Source organism: Manis pentadactyla, chromosome 16, assembly GCF_030020395.1.
Source record: "Manis pentadactyla isolate mManPen7 chromosome 16, mManPen7.hap1, whole genome shotgun sequence".
Classification (NCBI taxonomy): Eukaryota; Metazoa; Chordata; class Mammalia; order Pholidota; family Manidae; genus Manis; species Manis pentadactyla.
Genome location: NC_080034.1, coordinates 51369703 through 51394613, shown reverse-complemented (window position 1 = coordinate 51394613; position 24911 = coordinate 51369703). Strand labels below are relative to the sequence as shown.

General features: G+C 54.2%; 2 protein-coding genes across 10 annotated transcripts in view; one reads left to right on the top strand and one right to left on the bottom strand.

Moving 5' to 3' along the window:
- The window catches only part of JARID2 (jumonji and AT-rich interaction domain containing 2), a 263143-nt gene extending 240502 nt beyond the window's left edge, over window positions 1–22641 (top strand). For 4 of the 6 annotated variants that reach the window (XM_036890385.2, XM_036890084.2, XM_036890454.2 and 1 more), the window contains 11 exons: window positions 1069–1571; window positions 4513–4605; window positions 7438–7556; window positions 7641–7711; window positions 8576–8690; window positions 11508–11613; window positions 12725–12907; window positions 13400–13530; window positions 14283–14466; window positions 16843–16950; window positions 20721–22641. In XM_036890385.2, the coding sequence (XP_036746280.2) occupies window positions 1069–1571; window positions 4513–4605; window positions 7438–7556; window positions 7641–7711; window positions 8576–8690; window positions 11508–11613; window positions 12725–12907; window positions 13400–13530; window positions 14283–14466; window positions 16843–16950; window positions 20721–20900 (1793 nt within the window). In that variant the 3' untranslated portion in view covers window positions 20901–22641. The remainder of the gene's footprint in view (window positions 1–1068; window positions 1572–4512; window positions 4606–7437; window positions 7557–7640; window positions 7712–8575; window positions 8691–11507; window positions 11614–12724; window positions 12908–13399; window positions 13531–14282; window positions 14467–16842; window positions 16951–20720) is intronic. The other 2 variants (XM_036890250.2, XM_036890163.2) reach the window with 2 other exon arrangements.
- Window positions 22642–23249: 608 nt separating this feature from the next.
- Window positions 23250–24911, bottom strand: part of DTNBP1 (dystrobrevin binding protein 1) — a 156652-nt gene continuing 154990 nt past the window's right edge. For all 4 annotated transcript variants that reach the window (XM_036890614.2, XM_057493639.1, XM_057493637.1 and 1 more), the window contains one exon: window positions 23250–23634. In XM_036890614.2, coding sequence (XP_036746509.1) covers window positions 23417–23634 — 218 coding nt within the window. In that variant the 3' untranslated portion in view covers window positions 23250–23416. The remainder of the gene's footprint in view (window positions 23635–24911) is intronic.

Sequence of the window (24911 nt, the reverse complement as noted above, 5' to 3'; positions counted from 1 at the left end):
AGCACCCCACCAAGCAGAGTGACTAGCTTCAGGCTGCTGCACACCCCTCTCCGGGTCTTACTGATGGGCTGGGGCACGTGTTCTCACACAGTCTGCCCGGGGCTCCCGGGCACTCACCTGTTGGTCCTGTGATGCCCAGCTCCCCTGCACTCTGATGCTGTTCTCAGGTGGCTCTCAGTCTGACAGGTGTCTGCCTCCCTTCCCCTTGAGTTTGGATGTAAATATATCCCCACCCTCCAAAGATCTAAACCTTGCTAGTTTTTACTGGCTCACCCAGCCTTTTATGGCGTAATGATCTCTGAATAGCGAATGAGTGATCCTCCCTCCTCCCTTATTGGCCAGAGGGAGGCTGCTTTCCAGGCTCCATCTAGGTAGCCACTCGGAGGGCATTCACACGTATGATTTTGATGTGCGTCTGTACAGTTCTGTAACTCGATCAAGGGCTGGAAACCCAGTGGGAGTGAATATAAATTAATTGTGTGTGTGTGTGTGTGTGTGTGTGTGTGTGTGTGTGTGTGTGTGTGTGTGGGTGTACACTACGTACTTTCTGTATTCACAGCTGTTTCAGGTGATGCTGGGGCATGGGTGTGGTGGTTGGTGGCCCAGCCCAAGCCCTGTCCTGCACTCTCCTGGGATGGCCCTGCTCCTCAGGTCCTTGCACCCACCCCTGGTGCATGAGAAGGGAATGCATGTGTACATGCTGCTCCTCTGGGGGACACTGAAGTTCTTCCCCATGGATCTGCATGGCCAGCTCTCCTTCCATTCAGGCCTCTGCTCAAATGTCACCTCCTCAGGGACACCTTCCCTGACCCTCCCACTTGAGACGGTAACCCACGTTCCCCTGCAGCCCCTTCAGTCTACTTTATCTCCATGGCACCCAGGAGGTCTCTCCAGTTACCCATAGAGTAAGCTCCCTGCTGGAAGGCTTTCTCTTTGCTGCTCTGTCCCCGGTGCCTAGTGTTGTCCCTGACACGTAGCGGGTGCTCATGGACTCTCGGTTGATGGAGGAGAACTTGCTCATGGTCCTTTTCCTTGACTATTCTGTCTCTTCTCCCCTCACTGTCCCAGGTGGCTGCGAGCTCGACCTGGCCTGCTTTTTCCGTCTGATTAATGAGATGGGCGGCATGCAGCAAGTGACTGACCTCAAAAAATGGAGCAAACTAGCAGACATGCTGCGCATCCCCAAGACTGCCCAGGACCGGCTGGCCAAGCTCCAGGAGGCCTATTGCCAGTACCTGCTCTCCTATGACTCCCTGTCCCCCGAGGAGCACCGACGGCTGGAGAAGGAGGTGCTGATGGAGAAGGAGATTCTGGAGAAGCGGAAGGGGCCCCTGGAGGGCCACACGGAGCACGACTACAACAGGTTCCACCCTCTGCCACGCTTCGAGCCCAAGAATGGGCTCGTCAATGGTGTGGCACCCAGGGACAGCTTCCGCAGCAAGCTCCAAGAGGTGGGCCAGGCTCAGCTCAAGACGGGCCGGCGGCGGCTCTTTGCTCAGGAAAAGGAAGTGGTGAAGGAGGAGGAGGAGGACAAGGGTGTCCTCAGCGACTTTCACAAGTGCATCTACAAGGTAGGTCTCCGTTGGGTGGGCGGCACTGCGGGGCTCTGGAGGCCTGCAGCACCTAGGCGGCCCTCTCTGGGGCATGTTGGTAATAGAAGGAAGGCCTGCAGTCTGCGGGGAGGCCAGGTAGCTAGGGTGCTGGCCTCCTGGCGCCACCTGCTGCCAGCCGTGAGCCCAGGGTAAGTTGTTTGCCTTTCCGGCCTTGGGTTTCCTTCCCTGGAAGTGAGCTGCGTGTGCACACGTGCCCATGGGCAGTGGTGCAGACCCGCCTGCAGCGCTGAGCCTCCCCCTCTGCACAGCCCAGCTCATCCAGAGGTGGGGGCTGCCCAGCCAGGGCCCGGGTTCCTCTGTTAGTGGCAGGGCAGACTCTGGGCCTTGAGCACTTGTTTTCTTCACGTCCTTATTTATATTCTGCACTGCCTGCCACCATCCAGCTCCCAGCCCACCTTTGCCAGGACCTTTCTGTGGAGGGCAGGTGCTGATCAAGTATCAACGCGGATATCACCATTAATACGCAGTGGGGAGGAGGCCAGGGAAAGCCCGGCACCTGGAGATGTGTCCACTGTCCCCGTGCCTGCCAGAACTCGCTGCAGTCCCGGCTGTCCTGAGAAGAGTCCCTCCTCCGGGGGCTCTTTGCCTGGCAGCCCGCCTGCCTCTTGCCTCCTCCAGCAGTGACTGCCCACCTGTTTGGCTGGGTCTGAAGCCAGGCCCTGCCCACCTCCCTGCCCCTGCCTGCCAGGGTGAGCGGCAGACCAGCTGTGACCCCACAGCAGGTCTCTGCTGAAGTGCCCGGCCGCAAGGGGTATGCAGACTGGCCCCTGCTGATGGCAGTCGGGAGGTCACCACGAGGGACTGCTCCCTGGTCCTCGCACCCAGTCCCGAGGGCCCAGCTACAGTGTGTGGTGTAAGGGTCTCGGCTGTGTGGAGAATCTGTTGGTCACACCCTAGGCACCCTTACTCCCTTTGCCGCCTCCAGGCAGGCCCTGGCCCGTCCCTGCCTGGCTGAGTTGGGCTTCTAAGACCCGATGCCACCACTGACATGGAGGATGTGACTCATCTCTGGGTTCTTTGCCTGAGTCCCTGCTTGGAAGCCACACCTCCAGCCTCCCCATGCCGCAGTCCACGAGTTTTGCCTGGGCCTTAGTCCTGTGCTCCTTCCTGCTGGCCGGAACCTTTTCTGTTACAAGACCCAGAGAGGTCTGGTCTCCTTTGCCCTGATTGCTCTGTGGCCGCGATCCAGGGCTGTACCCGAGACAGTGGGATGGATTATCTACCTGTAGCCTGCTGATGGTCTTGTATGTCACATTTGAAATATTTTGTGAAAAGGGAAAAGGTGGCCCATGGACATAAACTGACGACCATTTTGGGTGTGTATCCTTAAGTCTGAGAAGCCCTCCTCAGTTGCAGCTGCTCCTGAAACCCTGTGGCAGAGAATGGCCAACTCCTAAAATAATACATTACTAGTTTCTTTTTACTTAAGAAGGCCAATTCTGTGAGAATGAGGTGAATCCAAGTAAGAGTATTAAAAACATGCTCTGTAAACAGTGATTTTAGATTTCACCACAAAAATCTAATGGAGCTCAGCCATGGTGGCCGTCCGGTGGCTGTGGCCGTGCTCAGTGGCAGCTCTGTACACTCGTGCTTCTCGAAGCCCCTTAGCACCCCGAGGGCACTGGCTGTTGGGTGCAGGGTATCATCATCTTGAATTATAGGCACTATGTTGTAGTTGGTGCAAAATTAGGTCCTGCCCAGTAATTATGGTTTTATTTTTGCAATGAACAGAACGTTAGAAGAAGTTTGGAATTGTACGCAAGTATTTTCTTTTAGTTAGACACACAGGTAGTCGCTTACAAAGCTGAAAAACAGCAGCCAGTGACCAGGTCTCTGCTGACTGCTTTAACAGTCCTTCCAAAGGGGAGAGGCCACCCACTCTGGACCTGCTGCTCTCTGTGGGTGTGCCAGGGTCACCTCACTGGGGAGTCCTTCCCCAAACCCCTCAGGTAAAGCTGCCCTCCCTTGCCTCTCTTGTCACTATTTGTGCCCCATTGCTCGTCCTTGTTCAGGGGCTGTGTCCCTAGGCAAGATGTAAGCTCCCCAAGGCCAGTCAGCTTAGAGTAAACAGTAGGTGCTCTAAGTATTGATGCAATGAAAGGGTCAAGAAAGGGTGAAAGGCACAAGTCTTATAAGGCTTGCCTCTGTACAACAAGATCTATTCTGTATGGCAGGTAAAAGCAGGTGTGACCTGGGTCCCCAAACTAAAATAGCTGTTTGAGCAAAGTGAATGAACCATTTGAATGTTACTGGGAAGAGGACAACAGAGGGCAGGATGTTAGATGTTTGCAGGTACCACGTGCCCTCCCTGGGGCACAGCGAGTGGCTTCCATGGCAGGAGGGCCAGAGTACTTCTGTTGCCCTCAGGTCCATGCAGCAGGGTTGCTCACCTGGCTCATAGGGCCCTTGGGGTAGAAGTCACCCTAAGCTGCTGTGTTTTAAAGGCCTCCAGGCTTCTCTCCAGGCTCCCTGCTCCCTTCCTCTGGCCAGTTACGATCATGATGCTATGTAAGGCCCACACCCTTACTACTTACTCTCATACAGCACAGTAAACAGGAATTCTGCCTCTCTTTCCATGTTGTATCTACATCTCCACTAAGTGAAGGCTGCTTTTAAAGCAGAGTACCTGGACATGTGGCCCTGGTGTCATCTGCATCTGCTGTGGCCTCCTGGTGTGCCACCTTCTCTGCCGGGAAACCGGCCATTCTTTTGCTGTGATGGCCAGTGGATCCTCTCGTTGGCTCGGAGGAGCCACCTTTTCTCTTTGCTCATATGAACTCAGGACACAAACAGGCTCACAGCCATGGGGACATGCAGGGTAGTGACCAGGACGGGCCTATTTGGGGTTAGGCCTCAGCTTTGTTTCTTAAGCTTTACTCTGTTTTTGTTTGTTTTTCAGGGAAGGTCTGTTTCTTTAACAACTTTTTATCGAACAGCAAGAAATATCATGAACATGTGCTTCAGCAAGGAGCCCGCACCAGCTGAAATTGAGGTGAGGGGGGCTGACCCCGTCCCCCTTCTGCGTCTTGGAGCCATGTGTGGAGTCGGAAAGGGTGCTGTGCCAGGCCCCTGACCTCCTGGCTGAGGGGACTGGAGGAGGGCAGCCAGAATTCTAACGTGCCTTAATCTAAACTAGTTGAGGGGCAAAAAAGGTGTGGCGAGGACGGCCTCCCTGGCTTCTCCCCGACTCGGCCCAAGCCGGTAGCTGCGAGATGCAGGGCCCGCAGGGTGAGCTCCCGGCATGCTCCTTCCCGTCCCCCGACCCAGCTGGCTGCTTCTCACCCCATCTTCTGTGTCTGTTATGCAAGAGAATGTTTGGAATCCCTTGAAACCACAGTTGTGCCTTTTCTTCTCTATTTTTTTTATTTAATGGGATTGGCGGGCTGCCATTTTTGTGCTCCTGCCAAGGCTGTTCTGTGAGTTAGTGTGAGGTTGGGAAGATGGTGAGCGCGTCTGTGCCCAGACCAGTTGGGGGAGCTTTTGTGTGAGGCCGCAGGACAGAGACCCGAGCTGTTTGTTCACCTCCCCTCGGCCAGGGCCCAGCTGAGTCAGCCTGGAACTCCAGGCGCTGATGTAAGCAGCCCCCCAACCCCCACAGCAGCCTATCCTGTTGGGGCAGAAACACTGGACTTCTGTCACTGCTAAGGGCAGTTGCTGTCAGAGCTGGAGTTAGTGGACCACAGCCTGACTTTGCAGAACAGGTTTAGAACATATCTTTTTCTTAAAAGATGTGTGCTATCTCTTGAAGATAAAACCCATGCTGACCTCTAGGTCTGACCCTTTCCTGGGAGCGGACCTCATTGCATCCTGGCAGCCCCGTATGAGTGCTACGTGTGCTGCACCCTGATATTAGCCATCAAAAACCTGGGAGTCTTCGCCCTGGTGCTCAGGCCTGGCTCCCCAGTATGATGAACGGAGTATTTGATTTCAGCACCATTGTCCTTTCTTTTAGGCTCTAGTTCTCTACTGGCTTGCATGGGTACCCAAGCTCTGGGCGTCCCCCCTTTGAACACCACACCATAGCCTGACCCTGACCCCATCCCCCAGTTTTGGCCCTGCCAAAGCCATGTTCCATTAACCACAAATGTCAGCCGGGCCCTGATGGTGGGACACATGTGGCTTTCACAGTTGCTTCTGGCACACTCGTGGCATCTGTCGTAGGGGTGTCAGGAAAAGGAACGGGACTCTTTGGAGCTGAACAGGTGTGCTGGGAAAAGAGACCTTTGCAGTGTGACATGGGTCCTTGGGGGAGTCTCTGAAGGTGTGGTGTTTACCACTGTCCATAGTATGAAGGAGGCCTAGCTTGGTTTCTCACCCAGGAATTCCTTCTCTTTGAAAATCCAGCTGTTCCACAGCAGTTGAATAGTATTTAAACACAAAGGAAAGATAAGTTAAAATCTAAACTTTCAGTCTGAACTTGTCTATCATTGGATCCTACAAAGAAGGCTGGGCCTGTGACCTCCACCGAGTGGCAGTCTCCCTCCCACCCCCTATGTCTTTATTAATCTACTGAAAGCTACTGTCCTTCTGAGCACATGGGTGTCAGGGCCAGCACTCAGACCTGTCCCCTCCAACAGGCCACTGCTTGGTTCCTTACCTTCTGGGGAATCTAAGGGGCCCAGGCATTTAATGATGAATTTATTCTCGGGGCCTTCTGCCTCCTCCAGGAGAAGTTACTCTGTGTGGGGGAAGCCTGCACAAGGCATCGCCTGCAGCAGGCCTGTGACACTGAGTGCTCACTGGTTAGGCTTCGTCCTTTCTTGTGGTTTGAGCTAAACAGGGTTTGCTGAGATTAGGGAAGGTGATAAGCTTTTGGAATGATAACTGAAAACAAAATGAAAGAAATGCCTCCAAAAAAATGAAAAAGTTGCGGCAGTTGCCTAAAGGGAGTGGAACACATTGTACCTGTTAGCAAAACACACTCTCTCTGCCCTGCTGCTGAGATTGGGCTCATTACAGTCACCTGAGAAGCTTTTAAAACTGATCGGTGTCATTTCCTCCACCAGCTTCTGATGGAATTGGCTTGGGGTGTGGCCTCCTTGTGGCTCGGATGATGCTGACGTGCCCATGCTCCTGGGTTGCTGGTTACTGGAAGGGGTGTGTCTGCCTCAAGGCCAGACCTGGTGGGAGGCTGTATTCATCATAATCAGAGGATGAGGCAGAGATGTCTTCAGCCTCCTTCCTATCATTGCTCTACCCTTCATAGAAATGATTTTTTTATTGTGGTAAAATACACATAACAAAATTTGCCATCTTAGCCATTTTTAAGTGTACATTGAGTGTCATTAAGCACACTCACATTGTTGAGCGACTGTCACCGCCATCCATACCCAGAACTTTGCCATCTTCCCAAACTGAAACTCTATCCCCACTTAACACAAACTCCCCATCCTCCTGCCCCCAGCCTGTGACACTCACCATTTTTCCTTCTCTGACTTTGAGTCTCCTAAATACCTCATAGAAGTGGACTGACACTGGCTCATTTCACTCAGCATAATGACCCCAAGGTTAATCCATGTTGTAGCGTCTCAGAATTTCCTGCCTTCTTAAGGCTGAATCATATTCCACTGCATGGACATACTGCATTTAGTTTATCTGGTCATCCATCAACGAACATGGTTGCCTCTGCTTTGCACACAGTGCCCCTGTCTTCAGCTCTGCCAGACACACCCAGGTTGGGCCACTGCCACTCCGCTCACTCAAGGATCCATTAGAGGCCCAGCTGCCAGCCTGTGCTGGCTCCCCGTGGTGTGTGGGTGCCTCAGTGTGTCTGTGCTGCTCATGCACGGTGGGGGTGCTGACCAGCCCTTCCCTCTTCCCACAGCAAGAGTACTGGAGGTTAGTGGAAGAGAAGGACTGCCATGTGGCAGTGCATTGCGGCAAGGTGGACACCAACACTCACGGCAGTGGATTCCCGGTGGGGAAGTCAGAACCATTTTCAAGGTAACGCGGGATACTCTGGTCCATGCTCTGGGGACATGGTGGTGGGCTTCCCCACCAGTCTGACGCCTCTGCTTTCCTCTGCAGGCATGGATGGAACCTCACCGTCCTCCCCAATAACACAGGGTCCATCCTGCGCCACCTTGGTGCTGTGCCTGGTAAGCTGGCCGTGGCCCTGCTCGGCAGGGCCCTGGAGCTCCCCCCTGCCTTGCGCCTCTTGTAGAACAAGCTCCACCCCACTGAGAACTGCAGCTGGGAGGTTCCTTTCCGGCACAGGTGGAAGGGGATGGGGGATTATGGTCTAGAGTGTATATACTAGAAACAAATATTTAGAGAAGAGGGTGGACTAGGATCATAGTAGAAGTTGGTAGGGGTGTAGAAAGGTGAACCAGACTAGAATGTGGAAGCAGCAGATGCTCGGCGGCCAGCTTTCACTCCGAAGTTTGCATTTTAAGAGCTGGGGTCCTGCCTTTAGAGCTACTGCAGACCCGTGAGTGAGTGAGTGTTCGCAGAGGGTAGGGAAAGCCTGGCGTCCTGGGGGCTGTGAGCACTGCTGGCTGGGCCCCCTGAAGGTGGGGGCCTGGGACCCTGCACACACTGGTGGGAGCGATGACTCAAGGCCTCTCCAAACAGGGTGCTGGGCGTCCTGCCTTTAGCACCAGTAGGGGTCCTGTCGGCTCCCTCTGTTCTCAGCCTGGAGGGTCGACAGGCCCCAGCACATGCTGTGGGGCCGGTGGCTGACTGACAGCAGACCTCACAGGCTTGTTCTCCGAGGCATCTTGCTTCCCTACTTACCTCATGAATTAAGGTGTTCTTTCGATACTGTTTTATGACAGCATCCAACTTCCTAGCTTCGTTTCTGTGTAGCAGCAGGAAAGAGCAGGTATCTTCTTGTCCCTGGCTTTTATCTGGTTCTGAATCCTACCTTTTCTTATTTGGGGAGAAGGAAGTGATTTCTAAGGGCTGCTACTCTGAGATGATGCTGGCTGTCCTCATAATGCCATGCCCTCCTTTTGTTGTAGGAGTGACAATACCCTGGCTAAATATTGGCATGGTCTTTTCTACCTCATGCTGGTCACGAGACCAAAACCACCTTCCCTACATTGACTACTTACACACTGGTGCTGACTGCATTTGGTGAGTACGCCAGCGCCCTGGGGGGGCTGCGGAGGGGCTGGATGGCACCTCTCACTCACTGGGGGACTGACGGCCCTTTGTAGGGTGGTTCCCTTGTCCCTGTCATCACTTCTCAGCCTGGGATTTCTTAGCTCCAGTGGAACTATTCAAGTTGGCAGAGAATATTTTAAATTTCCTTTAAATTTAAATATTTTAAAAATTAATTTTAAAGCTTGAGCATCTTTTCATAGCTCATTGGCCATTTATGTTCTTTTCGTCAGTTGCCTGTTTTTTTTTTTTTCCTTCTAGGATATTAGTTGTTGTTGATTTCCAAGAGTTTGTTTCATCCTGGGCAGAATAAATAGAGAAGCAGAGGAAGTTGACCAGTAGCAATGGACATATTGTCAGTCTTCTCACCCAGTATAAACCGTTCTGGCCTCACATCAGGGGTTATTTTCAACATCTGTCTCCAGCCAGCATCTCCGATGGCTGCACAGGGTGTAGGCATCCCTGGGAGGGGAGCTCATGCTGCCCAGCACAAGTTTGTCTGTCTCGGGGGATCGTCCGGCTCCGGTACCCACCTGTGATCCTTAACCATCAGCTCCAGCCAGTCCTGACCTGGGTCTGGCTCTCTGGTTTCTTTGTTTACGGTGGCGGATGGGAAGTTGCTGCGGATAATCAGATGTCTTGCCTGACAGTCTGCCAGCATCACACGGATCCCACACTAACTGCTTATTGACCTAACGGGGTGACTAGAAACTCACTCATGATCTCCCCCCAAGGAGCCAGCATCTGCCATGGGTCCGTCGCTGTGACGTCCCTGCCCTCGGGCCACGTCAGAGTAGTAGTCCCTGTTGAAGCTGGGTGGGCCTGCAGGACCCTGGTTGGGGAGCCTCCGTGCCCAGGAGGGTGGTGGGTGGTCTCCAGTGCCCTTCAGTCGGTCTTCTGTGCTGAGACTGTGACTGGCTGCTGGACCGTGGAGGCCAAGGGGGATGGTGGTCTTGGGGCAGAGGTTGTTCGGAGAGCAGACCGGACAGTTCTGCTCAGGGCCCCAGGGGCTGCTGGCTATGGGAGAGTAGGGGTGGTCCTCTGGGAGCTGCTTTCCATGGCTTCCCCAGGCCCGGGGGCTGGCCCCTCAGAGCCCTCTTTCTGCATCTGGTGGTGTGGGCTGTGACCCATGACCACAGGGTGATGAGGGGACGTGGCCCATGTGCTGACTCTTACTGCCTGACTGTTGAGTTAGAGGTTAGGAAACTCGAGATTCTGTGGGCTTTTTGAAGACTAATCCCTGGAACCTCAATGGTGGGGAAGAAAGAGGAGGCCGGGATATGATCAGAGAACTTCATGGTGTGTGGGTTTTCCTAAAATATGTGATTTAGGTTAGAAACCCTGGATTTAAATCACAAATCAGTAACAATATGTTGGCACTGAAATCGCATAAGCATTTAAAAAATACTTGAATGTGGTGATTGGCATTCCCTTCACTTAGCAACCGCGACCAGGATTTGGGCTCCAAGTGAGTGATTTCGTCATGAGCGCCTCGGCGCCTGCCCACCAGCCAGCCGTGTGGACAGGTGGGAGTTTGGGCTTCGGCCCACTGTGGGGCGTGATGGGTGGGGTGAGCAGCCTGGCTGCCACCAGAGTTACGTCCCTCCTGTTTGACTCTTTCCTGGGGGTTAATGGCTTCATGTGCACAGGCAGCCTAAAGCCCAGCCAGCCACTCTGGGAGTGGAGCGTGGGCTGTGCTCCAGTGTCCTTACCCAGGAGTCTGCTCTGCACTTGTGTGTCTGCAGGCTGCGGGCAGCCCCCAGCCCTGGAGAGGGGAGGGGGCCTGGAGGAGGCCCCACATTCCTCCCTGTGCCCGCCAACCACCAGGATTTCATGTGTTGTAGGTGGCAGGGGTGTTCCTGGTGGGCCCTCTCGGGGCATTAGCTCTGATTGTCCCTCACTGTGTGTGACTGCTGGGGCTCCAGATTCTTCTGTTAAGTTTTGCCTGTATCTTCAGCCTTTCCTCCCAATCGTCCAGCCAGAGGGCCTGCGTTGCCCTGAGCCCTTCCCGCCGCTGCATCCTTGGCCTGCCCTCATCTGCTTGGCCTACCTGACGCAGGTCCTCGCAGTGTGCTCGCCTGGCTGTGTCGCCAGCCACTCCTGTCCCCGGGCTGGCTGGGTTCTGGCACCCACCGTGGAGTCGTGGGGCCTGTGTGCTGCCTCCCATCTCAGGGGTGAGGCAGTGTGAGCGCAGACTGTACTCCTTCCCTGACTCTATTCGGAGGACTGAGGGGTTCCTTTTCTTTTCGCGGCCATGCAGCCCTCTTCTGTCTGTGGGTCGAAGGCCGCAGAGCAGGGCCAGGCCCTCACAGGGCTGGAGGGCTGAGGGAACCATGTGTTCCAGCCCCGCATCCTGGCCCCGCAGCTTTTGTGCTGCAGAAACGTGCCGGCTTGGGAGCCCCACCAGAGGCCGAGTCTGCCCATACGTCTGCATCTGATTACCAGAGGGCTTTAAACATGTGGTTTTGGTTTGAAGGCTTCATGGCTCACACATGGGTCAGATCTACATGAAAGATGAGCGTGTTCTCCCGCTGGTGTGGCTGTGTTGCCCTGGGAAGTGGAGTGGGCGCAGGCCTGGGAACCGCGGCACTGGCCATGAGCAGCGCCCCTCACCGCCGCAGCAGGGCCCTCCTGCCGCTTGCCGGTCGCTCACTTCCCGCACTCTGAGGTCACTGCCCAGGCCTGTGTTTGCGTGCTTTTGTGAGGAGGCTGAAGGGTGGGCCCAGCTCATGCTCCCCCTGCACAGGGTCTTTGTCAAGCCGCTGCTTCTGCTTGTCCCCCACAACCCAGGTATTGCATTCCTGCTGAGGAGGAGAACAAGCTCGAGGACGTGGTGCACGCCCTGCTGCGAGCCAACGGCACCCCAGGCCTGCAAATGCTGGAGAGCAATGTCATGGTAGGGCTGGGCTCCCTGCCGGCCGTGGGGCCCGGGCCTCGGGGGGCAGGGGTGCACCGTCGGGAACTGTGGCCCAGCAAGGGGTGTTTTGTGAAGTCACCCTTTTTGCTGACCTGCCCCTCAAAGGCAAAGAGGACAGTGAAAAATAAATTCTCAGAAAACCATCCAAACCAAAATGGCCTCTTAGGAAAATCCAACTAAGGAAGCGTTTCCCTGAGGGCAGGGGGTAGTGGGGCTCTGCCAGCTGTGGCCTTGAAATCTAGTCCAGGGCCTGTTTGGTAAGTGGAGGTGGGTGCGCTGCAGGGCAGGGCTGGGGTTTAGGTTGGGCACTCCACCTGTCCTGCCTCCCTGGTACCAGGATGGCTGGGCCGCTGGTCAGGGACACTCAGTGTTAGAGGAATGAGCACAAAGGTTTCTGAGTCCATTTTCTGAAAGTCCAGAGGCCTGTTGACCCTGGAAATCTCTCCAGCCTTGAGCTGAGTGCTGACACCCGAGCCCAGGGCCCCTCTGGCCTCTGCTATTCCAGCCTTGGGTCTCCCGTCATTGCTGGGCCCACCTCGCTCTGTTTGGCTCAAAGAAGGTGAGTGGCAGCCCCTCTGGGGGTGCCAAGGCCCCAGCCTATACCCTCCTGGCCCCCCTGGGTCTAGAGAGAGCCCACCCCTGGGGGTGTGGATTTATGCCACCCCAACCCTGGCACTACTGCGTGAGGACAGGATGGGCCGGGTACTCATGGGGGCCATGTGCTTGCGTGCATCTCTTGTCACTCTTGGGCCAGTATCAATTTAGAAGTTCTTGTTCTTTTAAGAATTATGTATCATTATTTTTTAAAGGAGAAACCAAAGAAAATCTTTAATACAAAACAGAATCTGCCTCTTCACAAGGAGGCCCCTTCTGAAGTCCTGAATCCCCACCTGGATGCCAGATGTGTGTGTGAACACACCTGCTGGGTGGGAGGCTATGTCACAGGCCTCGCTAGGAGGGTTGTTGGGGCTTTAGGCCTTTCACAGAGGCAGCAGCACAAGTACAGTGGGCCAGTGGGGACTGGACAGGAAGGAAAACGGCTGTATCGCAGCTCACCGGAAGTGCAGCTCAGCCCAGTCTGTCTCCACAGATCTCCCCGGAGGTGCTGTGCAAAGAGGGAATCCAGGTCCACAGGACCGTGCAGCAGAGTGGCCAGTTTGTCGTCTGCTTCCCGGGATCCTTCGTGTCCAAAGTGTGCTGTGGCTACAGCGTCTCTGAGACTGTGCACTTCGCCACCACCCAGTGGACGAGTATGGGCTTCGAGACGGCCAAGGTAGGGCTGGGTGAGGCCCCACCCCGCTGCAGGGGCCGCACACGCATCATGCACACGGCCCCGTGTGATATTTTAGGTAGCGTTTAATTTCAGAATATGTCTTTAAAACCTTTAAGTTGTAGCTAAAAGGTTTTTCTAGGAAAGGAGAATTACTGAGTTTAGTGATACAAACTTTCAAGTTCCGTTGCTGACCCACTACTGTTGAAAAGACTGAACTGAGGCATTTAAGGCAAACACTTGAAATGGGTAGACAGGCTGCCCAGTTTACAGCCAGGACACCTCCCTCGTGGCTGGGGGCTTGGATGGTGACTTCCTGGGTTTGGTGCCTTTGTCCAGTGCAAACAGTATCATTGTATGATTTTCAATTGCTTTGAATCCAAATAGAATTCAAATTTGAAAATTCAGAGAGAGTCCCCTGCCCAAGGGAAGAAAAACCTTGACAGCTGCCCAGTAATGAAAGTCTGCCCTGAAGAGTTGTGCCCTGTCTTCCAGGAAATGAAGCGTCGCCATATAGCTAAGCCATTCTCCATGGAGAAGTTACTCTACCAGATCGCACAAGCGGAAGCCAAGAAGGAAAACGGCCCCACGCTCAGTACCATCTCCGCCCTTCTGGATGAGCTCAGGTAGCACGGACTGGGACCTGGGAGACCCCTGAAGCCCTTCTGGGGCCGGGTGGGCCGGGGTTGGCCACCTGCTTGAAGCTCCAGGGCTGGCCCGGGGCTGGGCCAGGTGGGGGAAGACTTGGGGTGTGTTTTTTCTGCTATAATTTCCCCTTTACTCTTCTTGCTTAATGTCTGGAGTCAGAGTTTCCTGATAAGCCGATGCCAGAGGTCAGCCCTCTCTGTGGGATTGAGTGGGAGTGGGCCTAGAGGCCTGTCGCAGTGAGGAGGTGGCCTGCTGCCACGCCTGAGTCGGGGTGCAGGTGTGGGGAACCCCGAGGCGCCCCAGCTGGGCTGTGCCGTTGGTACCCTCCACCCGCCCCAGCCCTGGCGTGTGGTGCCGGCCCGGTGCAGTCCGAGGCATCGCCCAGTACCGATCCCGCAGGCCGCCCAGGACGGTGGTGGTGGCTGGTGGTTCAGCTGGGCGTCCCGTGCGACCGCCTCCCTTTCTGCCCCCGTGTAGCTTTGTGATCGCCCTCCCCCGGGAGGTGCTCTGGTGCTGGTGGGGGCACACGGCTGTCCCTGTGTGGGCGGCCCCGGGTGGTCCTGGGGAGCTGGTTCCCACCCCCGGGGCCTGTCCCGGCAGGGCCCTGCCTTGCCCACTGCGTCCCCAGTCCGAGGGGTGGAGGCCATCAGGCAGCAGGAGCCGGGGTGCGGGCGGCGGGCCCTGGCCAGGTGCTCGGCCCTGATGGCGCAGCCCTCCGCGGTGCCCGCAGGGATACGGAGCTGCGGCAGCGCCGGCAGCTCTTCGAGGCCGGCCTCCACTCATCCGCCCGCTACGGCAGCCACGACAGCAGCAGCGCCACGGTGGATGGGAAGAAAAAGCCTCGAAAATGGCTGCAGTTGGAGACATCGGAGAGGAGGTGTCAGATCTGCCAGCATTTGTGCTACCTTTCCATGGTGAGCCCTGCGCGGCAGTGGGCAGGCGGCGGCAGCGGGCTCCCTCCTTCCTCGCAGCCTCGCTGGGCGCCGGGCCGCCCGACCCAGGCGCCCTGCCGCCTCCTCCTTGGAGGCCCCCGTCTCCAGCCCTGGCGCCTCGCTGGCCGCAGTTCCCATTCAGCTACGTGAACAGTTACCTTGCCCCGAGACTGAAATCTGCCCTCGGCTGAACCTGTGGGCCTCCTGGGTGCTGCAGTAGTTCCTTGGCCTGCTAGGCACCACCACCCGTCTTGGCTTCCTTGTCACTGTCCCGCGGCACCCTTGAGGGGCTAGCCCCCGCCCAGCTGGTCTCCTGACGTCCCCAGCCTTGGCTTTAATTGTTTGCATATTGCCGCTGCCCCCCGTGCCGTCCTGGCTAGAGGGGCAGGGGAAAAGCTTCCTTGACTGGACAGCCAGACCATGGGGCCCTGTCCTCTGCTGCTCATAGTTCTCTCCTCCTTCCTGGGCAGGCGCAGGCCCGTGAATGCCCAGCCCCCACATGGGCCTGGGCCTGGCCTCAGCCCTCCAGGGCCATGGCCCTCCTTCCCCGTTCATACTCTTCCTCCAGAAGGAGGTGCGCGGGTAGTAAGCACCCCCTGCTTGACACCCGTGTACCACCTGTGCCTCACAAGACACATGCAGCCACCAAGCTCAGAGTGAGCACGTCCCAGGCAGCTCCCAGCCCGCCCCGCGGTCACGAAGGGACCAGCCAGTACACGTAGAGCCATTCTGCCTTTCGCTTCCGGTATGGTAGTCAGTCTTACACAATATCCGGCACTTCATTATCCAGTAGGCTCCGTGTCAGCTGGCCCTGCACAGCTCTAGGCTGACGTCAGTGTGCTGCGCAGGTGTAGGAGGGCTCGGCTCAGCCGGGCCCTTTGGTAGGGAGGTGGATTCAGCGCATCTTTGACTTATGTTTTCGACTTAACAGTGTGTTTATTAGGATATAACCCCATTGTAAGTTGAAAATGATTTGTATTTTCTATCTAGTCTTTCATTTCCTATGTACTTCTTAAGAAATATAATCAATAACTATGCTGTCTTTAAAAAAAAAGTACTTCCCCAGATCTTAAAATGTTTTGTGAACATGACTCATAAAAGCTGCATACCTCTGTGTCCATTCCTCCTGTGTTGAGATGGACTTGAATTTCCCATGAGTATGAGTGGCATGTCATGACCTCAGTGGGCCACACGGGCCCAGTCCCCTGCTTTCTGGGGACACTGCATGTGACCTCATTGTCAGGCTGTCCTTCAGGAAGGTGCACCTGGAGAGTCGTCACTAAGCGTGTTTCATTAGCGTGAGTGTTTTCAAAAGCATGTATCCTAAATTCATTGGTTTTATTTATGTTTACAATTCTCATTGCTTGGGTTACTAATAAGTTCGCACATTTTGTTCCCTATATTACATATTTTTGTCCATTCCTATCCATAGCCCGAGTGTCTTTAAGAAGCGACATGTTTCTGCCAGTTAAGCATTATTTCCTCGTTCCTTTGTTTTCTCGTGTAGGTATTTCCCCTAAATCTAATGAAAAGGCCCTGGAGCCTCTTGCATCTTGTGTGTTAACACAGCTGAGAATAGGACTAGAAGCAGGGGGAGTGATAAGAACCACACACACAGACGAGGCAGCTGTCACCTTCTTGGGTCCTCTCAGGCCCAGTCCCCCTTGCTGGTGTCCTTGGTGGGCCAGCAGCCATGCACTGGGGCACATGTGCTCAGCCAGCTGGAAGGCTACCGTGCAGGCCGGCGGGGGCGCCTGTCTGAGTCACAGAGAATCCAGCACAGAGAATCCAATCCTGGCTGGACCTTGGGGTTGCATTTGAACAGAGGTGTCAGGGCCTCTGGTGGTGTGCAGGGGTCAGCTTCTGTGTTAACCAGTTGACTGAGCCCCTGAAGAGCAAGGTGGGAACCAGGTGTTGGCCGAGGAAGCGTCCAGGGTGTGGTCCCTGCCAGGCTGCTCCTGATCCATCTGGCACCTCTTGGACCAGGGTGGTTTTTATACAGCCTAGAAGCCCCCAGATCCTGTGGGCTGATGAACGGGCCACATTGTCTCATCCCATCTTCACCAGCCTGAGGGCGCCTAGAACCTCTCAGGAAAGTGGGCAGAAATCTGGAGGGACCTGAGGCCATCCTCAGGTGTAGCCCAGGAGGAGGGCAAGTATTTTAGTTGAAGATCCCATTCAGGTGACTCGCTTGTTCTGGTGCTTGCATGTCAGACACCCCCCACTGGGGCACTGAGTGTTGGGACAGGCCTTCCAGAGTGGCTCCTGGGAGCCCTCCCCACCAGTGGTCCCTCCCAGGTCATGCCTCCAGTTGGCAGTGCTTGGCCACCGTAGAATCTCGGGTGACTCTTCTTGCAGGTTGTACAGGAAAATGAGAACGTGGTGTTCTGCCTGGAGTGTGCGCTGCGCCATGTGGAGAAGCAGAAGTCCTGCCGGGGGCTGAAGCTGATGTACCGTTACGACGAGGTCAGTCTGCTTGGGCACCAAGCCTGCCGCTCTGGGCATCCAGGGGCTGACATTCTGAGGGCCGGGCGGGCAGCAGGGGGCTCTGCAGGGGTGGCGACTGTCCCCTGTGCTCACTTTGCACAGGGCCGTGCCTCATCCCACTCAGGCGAGCTTTGGCAAGGCCTAGGCACGCATGCGGCCAGTAAGGCTCCATGCATTTTCTGGCCAGACAGAGGCAGGAAGTAGCCCTTTGTCCCAAATTGGGAGAAAAAGGTAGGTTCAGCTTGTGTTGGACCTGGCTTGGAGAAACCCAGGAACCAAACTGTTTTTTTTTTTTACTTTTACAGGCATTGTTTGATTCTGGTTTTCTTAGATGTTAGCCCCAGCTGCTGGCCTGCAGGCCGGCCTGGGTACCTCCGTCGGCCTTCCTGGCCGGCAGGGCTCCGAGGGTTTCAGGACCCACGTGCTGGCTTCTGAAGTGCCACACTGCCCAGGTTGCTAAGGAAATGGAATTGCGCTGTCATCTATGGCCCAGGCCAGAGGGGACAGTGGACTCCCCATCCACATCCGTCACAGGCGAGACCCAAATTGGAGGTGACCAGCTCTGGTGCCAGGGAGCAGGCGTGGAGTGGGGCCTTCTCCCGTGTCTCCGGGTCACGGGCAGGTCACGGGCCATCTAGACTCAGGGCGTGCAGAGTGGCTGCTGGGAGGGCCTCAAAGCCAGGTCTCTCTAGTCTGTTTCCTCAGAGGTGCCCCCAGTTCTGGGCCAGGGAACCTTCCTGGCTGTAGCCCCGTGGTGTCGAGACGTAAAGAAACAAGGGAGTTCCCTCCCACAGGTGCGCACACCTGTGCCCTTCCGCGGGCTCGGGGGCATTCCCTGCAGTGTGTGGGTGGCAGGATGGGGGCTCTGCCGACGGCTATGTGGATGGTGTGCGTGACACACGAAGTGGCAGCATGACTGCCACCTCTGCCAGGGCTGGGAGCGTGGTGATGGGCGGGACTGAAAACAGCACTCAGCAGCTTTTCTCATGGTGCGAAGTCATCAGCTAATCTTGGGAACTTGAGAGCCCCTGGCAGGCCTGCCAGCCACTTGTGAGCTCCTGGCCGGGCTGAGGTGCCTGGCTTTCTGCATCCAGTTCTGCAAGTCCCACTGGTTCCACTTTCAGCCAGATCCCTGATCCAACCCGACCTCCCCACCTCCGGTGCCCTGCCCCACACATGGCATGTCTGTACGCCATCAGCTGCCCTGTCTGTGCTGGCTGGCTGGCCTCCCCGGCCCATGAGGTTCCCTGGGACGAGATCGGACCCTTGGACAGCAGAGCGCTCCCAGGGCTGCAGAAGAGCGCTGGCACCCAGGCTTGCAGAGGTGGCCTCACCCGCCAGCCTCACGCGCTGTTTATCACAAATGCCTCCAAGCTGCGGTGCAGTTGTGTTTCATGGGCGACCTGCAGCGTCCTGGAGACATGGCCCTGCCTGGCCTCAGAGGGCACCTCTCACTTCCTGAGGGACCCAGGGCCCCTGCTGGGGATCACCCTTCACATTGCCGTGGAGACCTTGTCATCCCTGCCCCCCTGCCTCACACTGCTCCACACGCTGCAGCTGGGGCCCTTCCTCCAGGCTCGGCCCACTGTCCCTGGGGAGCGGCCCTCTCTGCTGTGAGCTGGGTGCAGGGCACAGCTGGCATGGCCCCAGGTCGCTGCAGCACCAGGACTGCCGGTAGTGGGAGCCCCTCTCATGAACCCCCTCACCCCCCACCCCCACCCCCATGAGACCCAGGAGGTTGGCCCCAGGGGAGGCGACTGCGTCCAGCCATCACACCAGGCCAGCCAGTGTTCCCATGTGGCTCCAGAGAGGCTCAGGCTGTAGGTCAGATTTGATAAGCCTTTGGCTAAATTATAAGTTTGGGAAGCTAAAAGTAGATCTCTTTGTTTTTTAAAGAGCGTGTTCAGCAAGGCAGTAGCCACTCAGCCCTCCTTGCTTCTTCGCTTCAACAGCAAATGTCAGAGCAGTTAAAAATAAACCTTCAGTGTGTGAGAAAGAACAGCTCTGGCACGTTTCAGAGCTTAGCCCATGGTGCCAGGGGCTCCTCCAAGGGGACCCGAAACTACAAATGTGGGTCAGTTTCTACCCATTTTGTAGTTTGGATGTGACCAAAATCCTAGAAAAATAATCATAAATGTAGGGTCTGTCTGAAGCTTAGGTTTTTGACGAGTAAGGAAGAGAAAAAGATTAGCCTCCTACTCTGCCAGTGGCCTAGTTTAGTAAATGAAAACCTGCAGATCAGGCCCTATTGAATTGAACTGTGCTTTTTTTTTAATTGGGGAATTTCTAGCTTTGGGCTGTTTCAAAAACGGCTTGTGAGGCCACTGTGAGCTCTTGTTGAAGCCCAGGTGCATCCAGCAGACAGATCTCTGAGCACGTGCTGGGGCCTTCTTGGCCTCAGCCTGGTGTGGAAAGGCCTGTCCCCGCACACTGCCGCCTTCCCTGGAAGGCAGGTCCCGACTGGAACGCTGTGCTGTTGAGGTGGCTTTAGCCACGCATGACCAGGTTTTAAAGCAGCTCATCTATTTCTGCTTTATTGGCATGTTTATCATACATGCTTTGAGGGGCTGCTGAGACTGTGCTTACAAACAAGTTTTTCAAGTTCTTTTCAGTTCTTTGTGATGCTTCCAGAGCCCAGAGAGACAGCCCTGGGATAGCTGACCTGCAAGCCCCTGAGTAAAAGCCATGACCACCACCCCTCCCTGTGTCTGCACGGTTCTAGCCACCCCCAGTCCAGAGCAGGTGCACATGAAGTACATGCCAGGCCACAAGCCATTTTGAAATTGTCTCCCATGGTTTCTCTTAAAACTGGATGGTTGGGTGGTAATGTTACAGATATATTGTTGGTACTGACATATAAATGGTTCCCGTGGGTCAGGGTTACAATGCTTGTTCACTGAGGAGGGAGTAACAGGAGTATTTGTATTTACTTGTAAGGCCACCATGTAAAGTGGCTCAAGTGTCAGGGTGGCCAGGGTAAAACGGACTGCTTCAGGGGTGTGTTACCATCCAGGGAGCAAGTCGAGAGAATGTGAGCCCCTAATCCCCCCAGGCTTCTGTGAACGCCTTGCTGTGGAGCAGCGTGCAGGGCTGGGCAGCCTGTTAGCCAGTTCTGGCTTTGAGTAGGGGTACCCATGGGGGCTCCTGTGGGGCTGGAAGGCTGCAAGGGCCCCCACCTGCCTTGAGGCTGTAGGAGTTTGTGAGCCTCAGGTCAGTGTGGGGAACCAGAGCAGAATGCAGCTCTTACTTAGGATAGTTATATATTTACCATGTATAGTTAACAGGCTTCCTGTATTTGAGGGGTTAATTTGTGTAAACCGTGTGGCCACCTGGAGGTGCCGTCAGGCTCCCTTGAATTTTGGACAAGGTGGGGTACATATGAGATGGCCGAGGAGGCAGGCTCTGCGTGCCTCACCTGCCCCATGCTGGCTCTGTGATGAGAAATGGCAGCCGCCTCTCCCTAAGAAGCAAGCAAGCATCGTATTTTAGGTGCCCAGTTGGGGCCTCATTCTCGGGAAGTGTTCTAACTAGTCCTCCAGTTCGCCGCATCTCTGCATTGCTGGGGGAGATTGTCAAAGCCTGTGACCTACCCTCCGAGGGTCACGCCCAGAAATCCCCACTTTGACAAAGTTTGAGGGGGTGACGCGCCTCCTGCCACACGAGGGGCCGTGCTTGGAACGCTCCCCTCGGTGCTTCCGGGGACTGTGCTCTCTCGCTTTGCTGACTGTCTTCCTTTCGATCCGAAACAGGAACAGATCATCAGTCTGGTGAATCAGATCTGTGGCAAGGTACCCGGTAAGAACGGCAGCATCGAGAACTGTCTCCGTAAACCCACACCAAAAAGAGGGCCCCGCAAGAGAGCCACGGTGGACGTGCCGCCGTCCCGGCTGTCATCCTCCAGCTCATCCAGAAGTGCTTTGGGCTCGTGAAGATGCCAACACCCATGGGCGACCAATCTATATTTTTTGTAATTATTATATTCTAGTTTGGAGTACTTGCTGTAGGGTACACGCTGTCTTTGCACTAGCTCGAAAGAAGATTTTCTTCTGGTTTTAGAGAACTAACTTTGTTTTAGCATTAAACTGTTGAACTTTTTTTTGTACTTAGAATCCTAGATACTGCAGTCAGATTTTTGGAACTGCCGTATATTCACTGTTTTCAAACCCTTGAGGGGCTGTATTAATTTGTATTGCCCCTGTGGCTAACAAAAGCCTTTTTGTTTTTGTGTTTGTTTGTTTGTTTGTTTGTTTTTTGGTAACTGTTGGGGGAAAAAAGGCTTTTTAAACCCATTTTTGAAGAGGGTGAAGTTTGGAGAACAAATTTTAAACCCATCAGTCATGTGAGCAGATTTTTCTAGAGGAAAAGGGATAGGACACACACACACACACACACACACACACACACACACACACGAAAAGAAATGGCTTTACTTTGGCTGTCCTTTTCTGTCATGTGCAAAATGAGTTGGTATTTTTTAAAACCAGAGAACCCCCGTTTTGTGTCCGTGGGTGGTTATGGCAGCTGAAGGTGGATGATGTTTCCTAACCGTAGGCAAAACGAGGCGATGGGAGTGACTAGGTTCTCTACCAGCACATCACTATGCATCTGTTAAGGAAGAGAAGAGAGAAGCCTGCCTGCCTTGGAGGGTCACGTGAGGGAGACCTGTGCCTGATTTCATTAGGAAATCCATTCTGTTATTTTTGGTGCTGTTGGCTACTTTATCAAAAAACCCTTCAATAGCATCCTTAAGACAAAAAAAAACTGATTGGAGCCGTAAGTGCTTCTGTGTCATAGATGTGCAATCTTTCTAACATTCCATCTTCATCTCACTGCTTGTTTTACACCTTCACAAGTCAGCATTAATCTTTCTTGTTCCATCTGTTTCGTTTATGATCACATTTAGAGCCACGAGGCGGCCTGCAGTTCTTTGAATGTGAAAACGCATTTGTGCTCATCTTGTCTATTTTTTCTCTTCATGTTGTAACAAAAAGAAAAAAGAAGAAAAAAAATCCCATCCCTTTTGTACATAATGCCTGTAAATTGTTTTAAATACTTGAGCCTTTTTCTCGGTGGGGGGTGGGGAGGGGGGTGAGAAGACGAGATGAAGAAAAGCCTTACATTTCAGTTTCTTCATCGGTTGGAGTGGATGCTTACAGGGTTTTTCTTGTAACGTTTATAAAAGTGCTGCTTACATCACTGAACAACAACATGGTAATGGAGTAGCTGTTGCCCTTCTCCGGCTGTGTGTACAGTATGTGTGGAATAAAAAAGGGAACTGTTTTCACAAGCTGTCCTTTGTTTCATAATTGGACTCATCGATCCCGTAGCTGCCCCGTTGCACTGAGCTTGCCCGTGGGACTATCGGGAACGTCCTGTGATACGCTTTGTCGGTGGTCGTTACAGAAGCTTGAACTGTTTGCGTATTTAACAGTTACATAAACAGAGTCGCGTGTTTTCCAATGTGGTTGTCCGGTTCTTATGGCCTTGCTGTGTACTTTCCCTCTTTGACAGTGAACTTCTGCCTGTGGCTTACAGTTTGACATTTAATTTATTAGCGCTGCTCTGCACCCCTCCCTCGGGAGGGAAGACTTCATGTTGTTTATTGCCAGTTTTTTGTTTACTTTTCAGGTTTGTACTACAAGGTTTAATAATAAAAACAAAGTTTTTGGACCTTTGTCTGTCTGGTGGAAGATGAGATGGACTCGTTCTTTCCTGATAAATGGGCAGAGGGCCAAGAATCCTTCCCCTTGGCAGGGGCTGGAGCAAACAATGCATTTTATTCTTGCTCACCTGCCATCTGTTGGTGGTGGTTTGAATACCCTTTGAGCAAAACCAAATGGCTGTTTACCTGTTCTGTGTGTCTGCTGGAAGCCAGCTAGTGGTGCATGTCGCAGCAGCAGGGCCTGCCTCACCCTCACCGCTGCCTGTTTGGAATGGGGCCTTTCATCGCGCACTACATGCTAGGCCGTGCTGCCAGGTCCCTGCGAGCAAGGACAGAGTACTAATGTGGCTTAGGGCCACTTACCTTCCTTTGGGAGTGCGTGTGTGTGTGTGGGGTCAAAGTAGAGGCTGTTGGTGGACTGTTACTCTTACTGAAGGGATGGAAACCCATGCCTTGTCAGAGCTGTCTGACAGTTAGTGTGGAGGATGCAGAACTTCCTACCTGCAAAAGAGATTTTTTTACTTAGTGCTGAGCCATGCATGGACCTGAGCCACCCTTCCTGCTCTCCCAAGGCCTGAAGGACGTGTGTATTCACAAGTCTTTCTGTACAAACTGGTTATGTATGCTCTCGGTTGAAAGTCCTCACACTTTATTAATTATTCTTACAGTTTGTCACACATTGGCAATTGTGTAAAAATCAAGAGCCTTCGTAAAGCCACCTGCCTCTGTGGGGTTCTGCGTGCAGCCGCGCCATCCTCTCAGGCAGGCAGTGAGTGGCCGTGTTCAGGAGTCGCTGTCGTCAGTGTGTTGAGTGGCGAGGGCTGTGTCCACTTCAACTCCGTCCTCGTCAGACTGAACCAGCGGGGACGCCCCGCCTCCGCTGGGCTCCTGGGCAGCCAGGTCACTGCAGATGGAGGATGAGGAAGGCAGCTTGCCTCGTAACTCGGAGGAGTTTGGAACCTGAAGAATAATTTCATTCTGACCAATACTTGATTCAGGCCCTGCAAAAAATAAAGCAGGGAAAAAAATTTGTCATAGAACTGTGCAATTTAGAACTGCCACTGCAGATGGCAGTTTTGCACTCACACACAATACACAGCGTGTGAGTGTTCTGTTGTGGTCATCCGGAGGCTACAGTGCAGACACTCCCTGAAAGAGGCTGAGCTACGTGAGGCCGGAGGCAGCCAGGTGGCCCCTATAGCTGAGCCGGCCCGGAGCCCTTTCTATGATATCCAGTAAAACTGTAAGCCCAGGGGTGCGTGGTGTTTTCCTTGGAGGAGCATTCCACGTAACCGTGATGATCAGACTTCTTTACAGACTCTGAAGGAATTCAGAGAAATCAATGGTAAGAGGAAAACTTGATCTTTTAGCGGTTCTCCAGTTTTCTGGGAATTAGAACAGGTCTCAAAGGAATCAATCATAAGCAGATGCTGGAATCACTGCTTCTAAATCTCTTGACACATCCAGGGCAGGGAGGCCTGGTCCCAAACACTGGTCTCAAAGATTTGCCAGGGGGGCGGGCACTGCTGCCGCGTCAGGGGTGAGGGAGAGACGACACCAGCACGAGCCACCTAAGGGGCCCTGCTTCAGAGGCAGGGGAGTCTGGGGTGGCAGGAGCCCTAGGCTCTGCCTCCCCTTTCTCCTGTGTGCAAAAACAAATGCTTTTAGTAATGCTGTGATAGAATCTGAGGACCCAGCCTGACTGGTCTGATCTGAAATGTAAATTGAGCCCAGGTATAAGGCTGGAGCCTCAGTAAATATTTGCTGAATGAATGTGAAACAAACTTTTGGGAAAGCATCAAACTGAGTGAAAGGGCCCAAAATAGAGGCCAGGGGCTGACCTTGGGCCTGCCCAGAGCAGAGATCAAATGTCTGCTGAGGGAAGGGTAAGAGTCTGAAGAAGACAAGCCTTGCTCAGAGCAGCATAGGCACACGGGCCCCGCAGGGGGTTGGGGGGCACCGCTCCCCCAATTCCAGTCCTTAACCACAAAAACCCAACTTAATGTCTGAGACGAGCAAGTGAATGTGAATTAGGTAAGCTTGCTCTTGTCTGAAGGTATGTGGGGAGAGCACTTAAAATTCCTTTTTGTGTTTCATTTGCCCACAACTGTGAGGCCAGACACTGGTGTGGACGGAGGGCTTCCGCACAAGCAGTGGGTGACGGAGCTTTGCGATTTGTACATCATCTCTAATCGGATTATTCTGGTGTCTTCCCTCTGGAGGGCAGTGGTGGTAATACGTGTGACTAAGTCCATGCCAGCCAGAATACCAAGGAGCC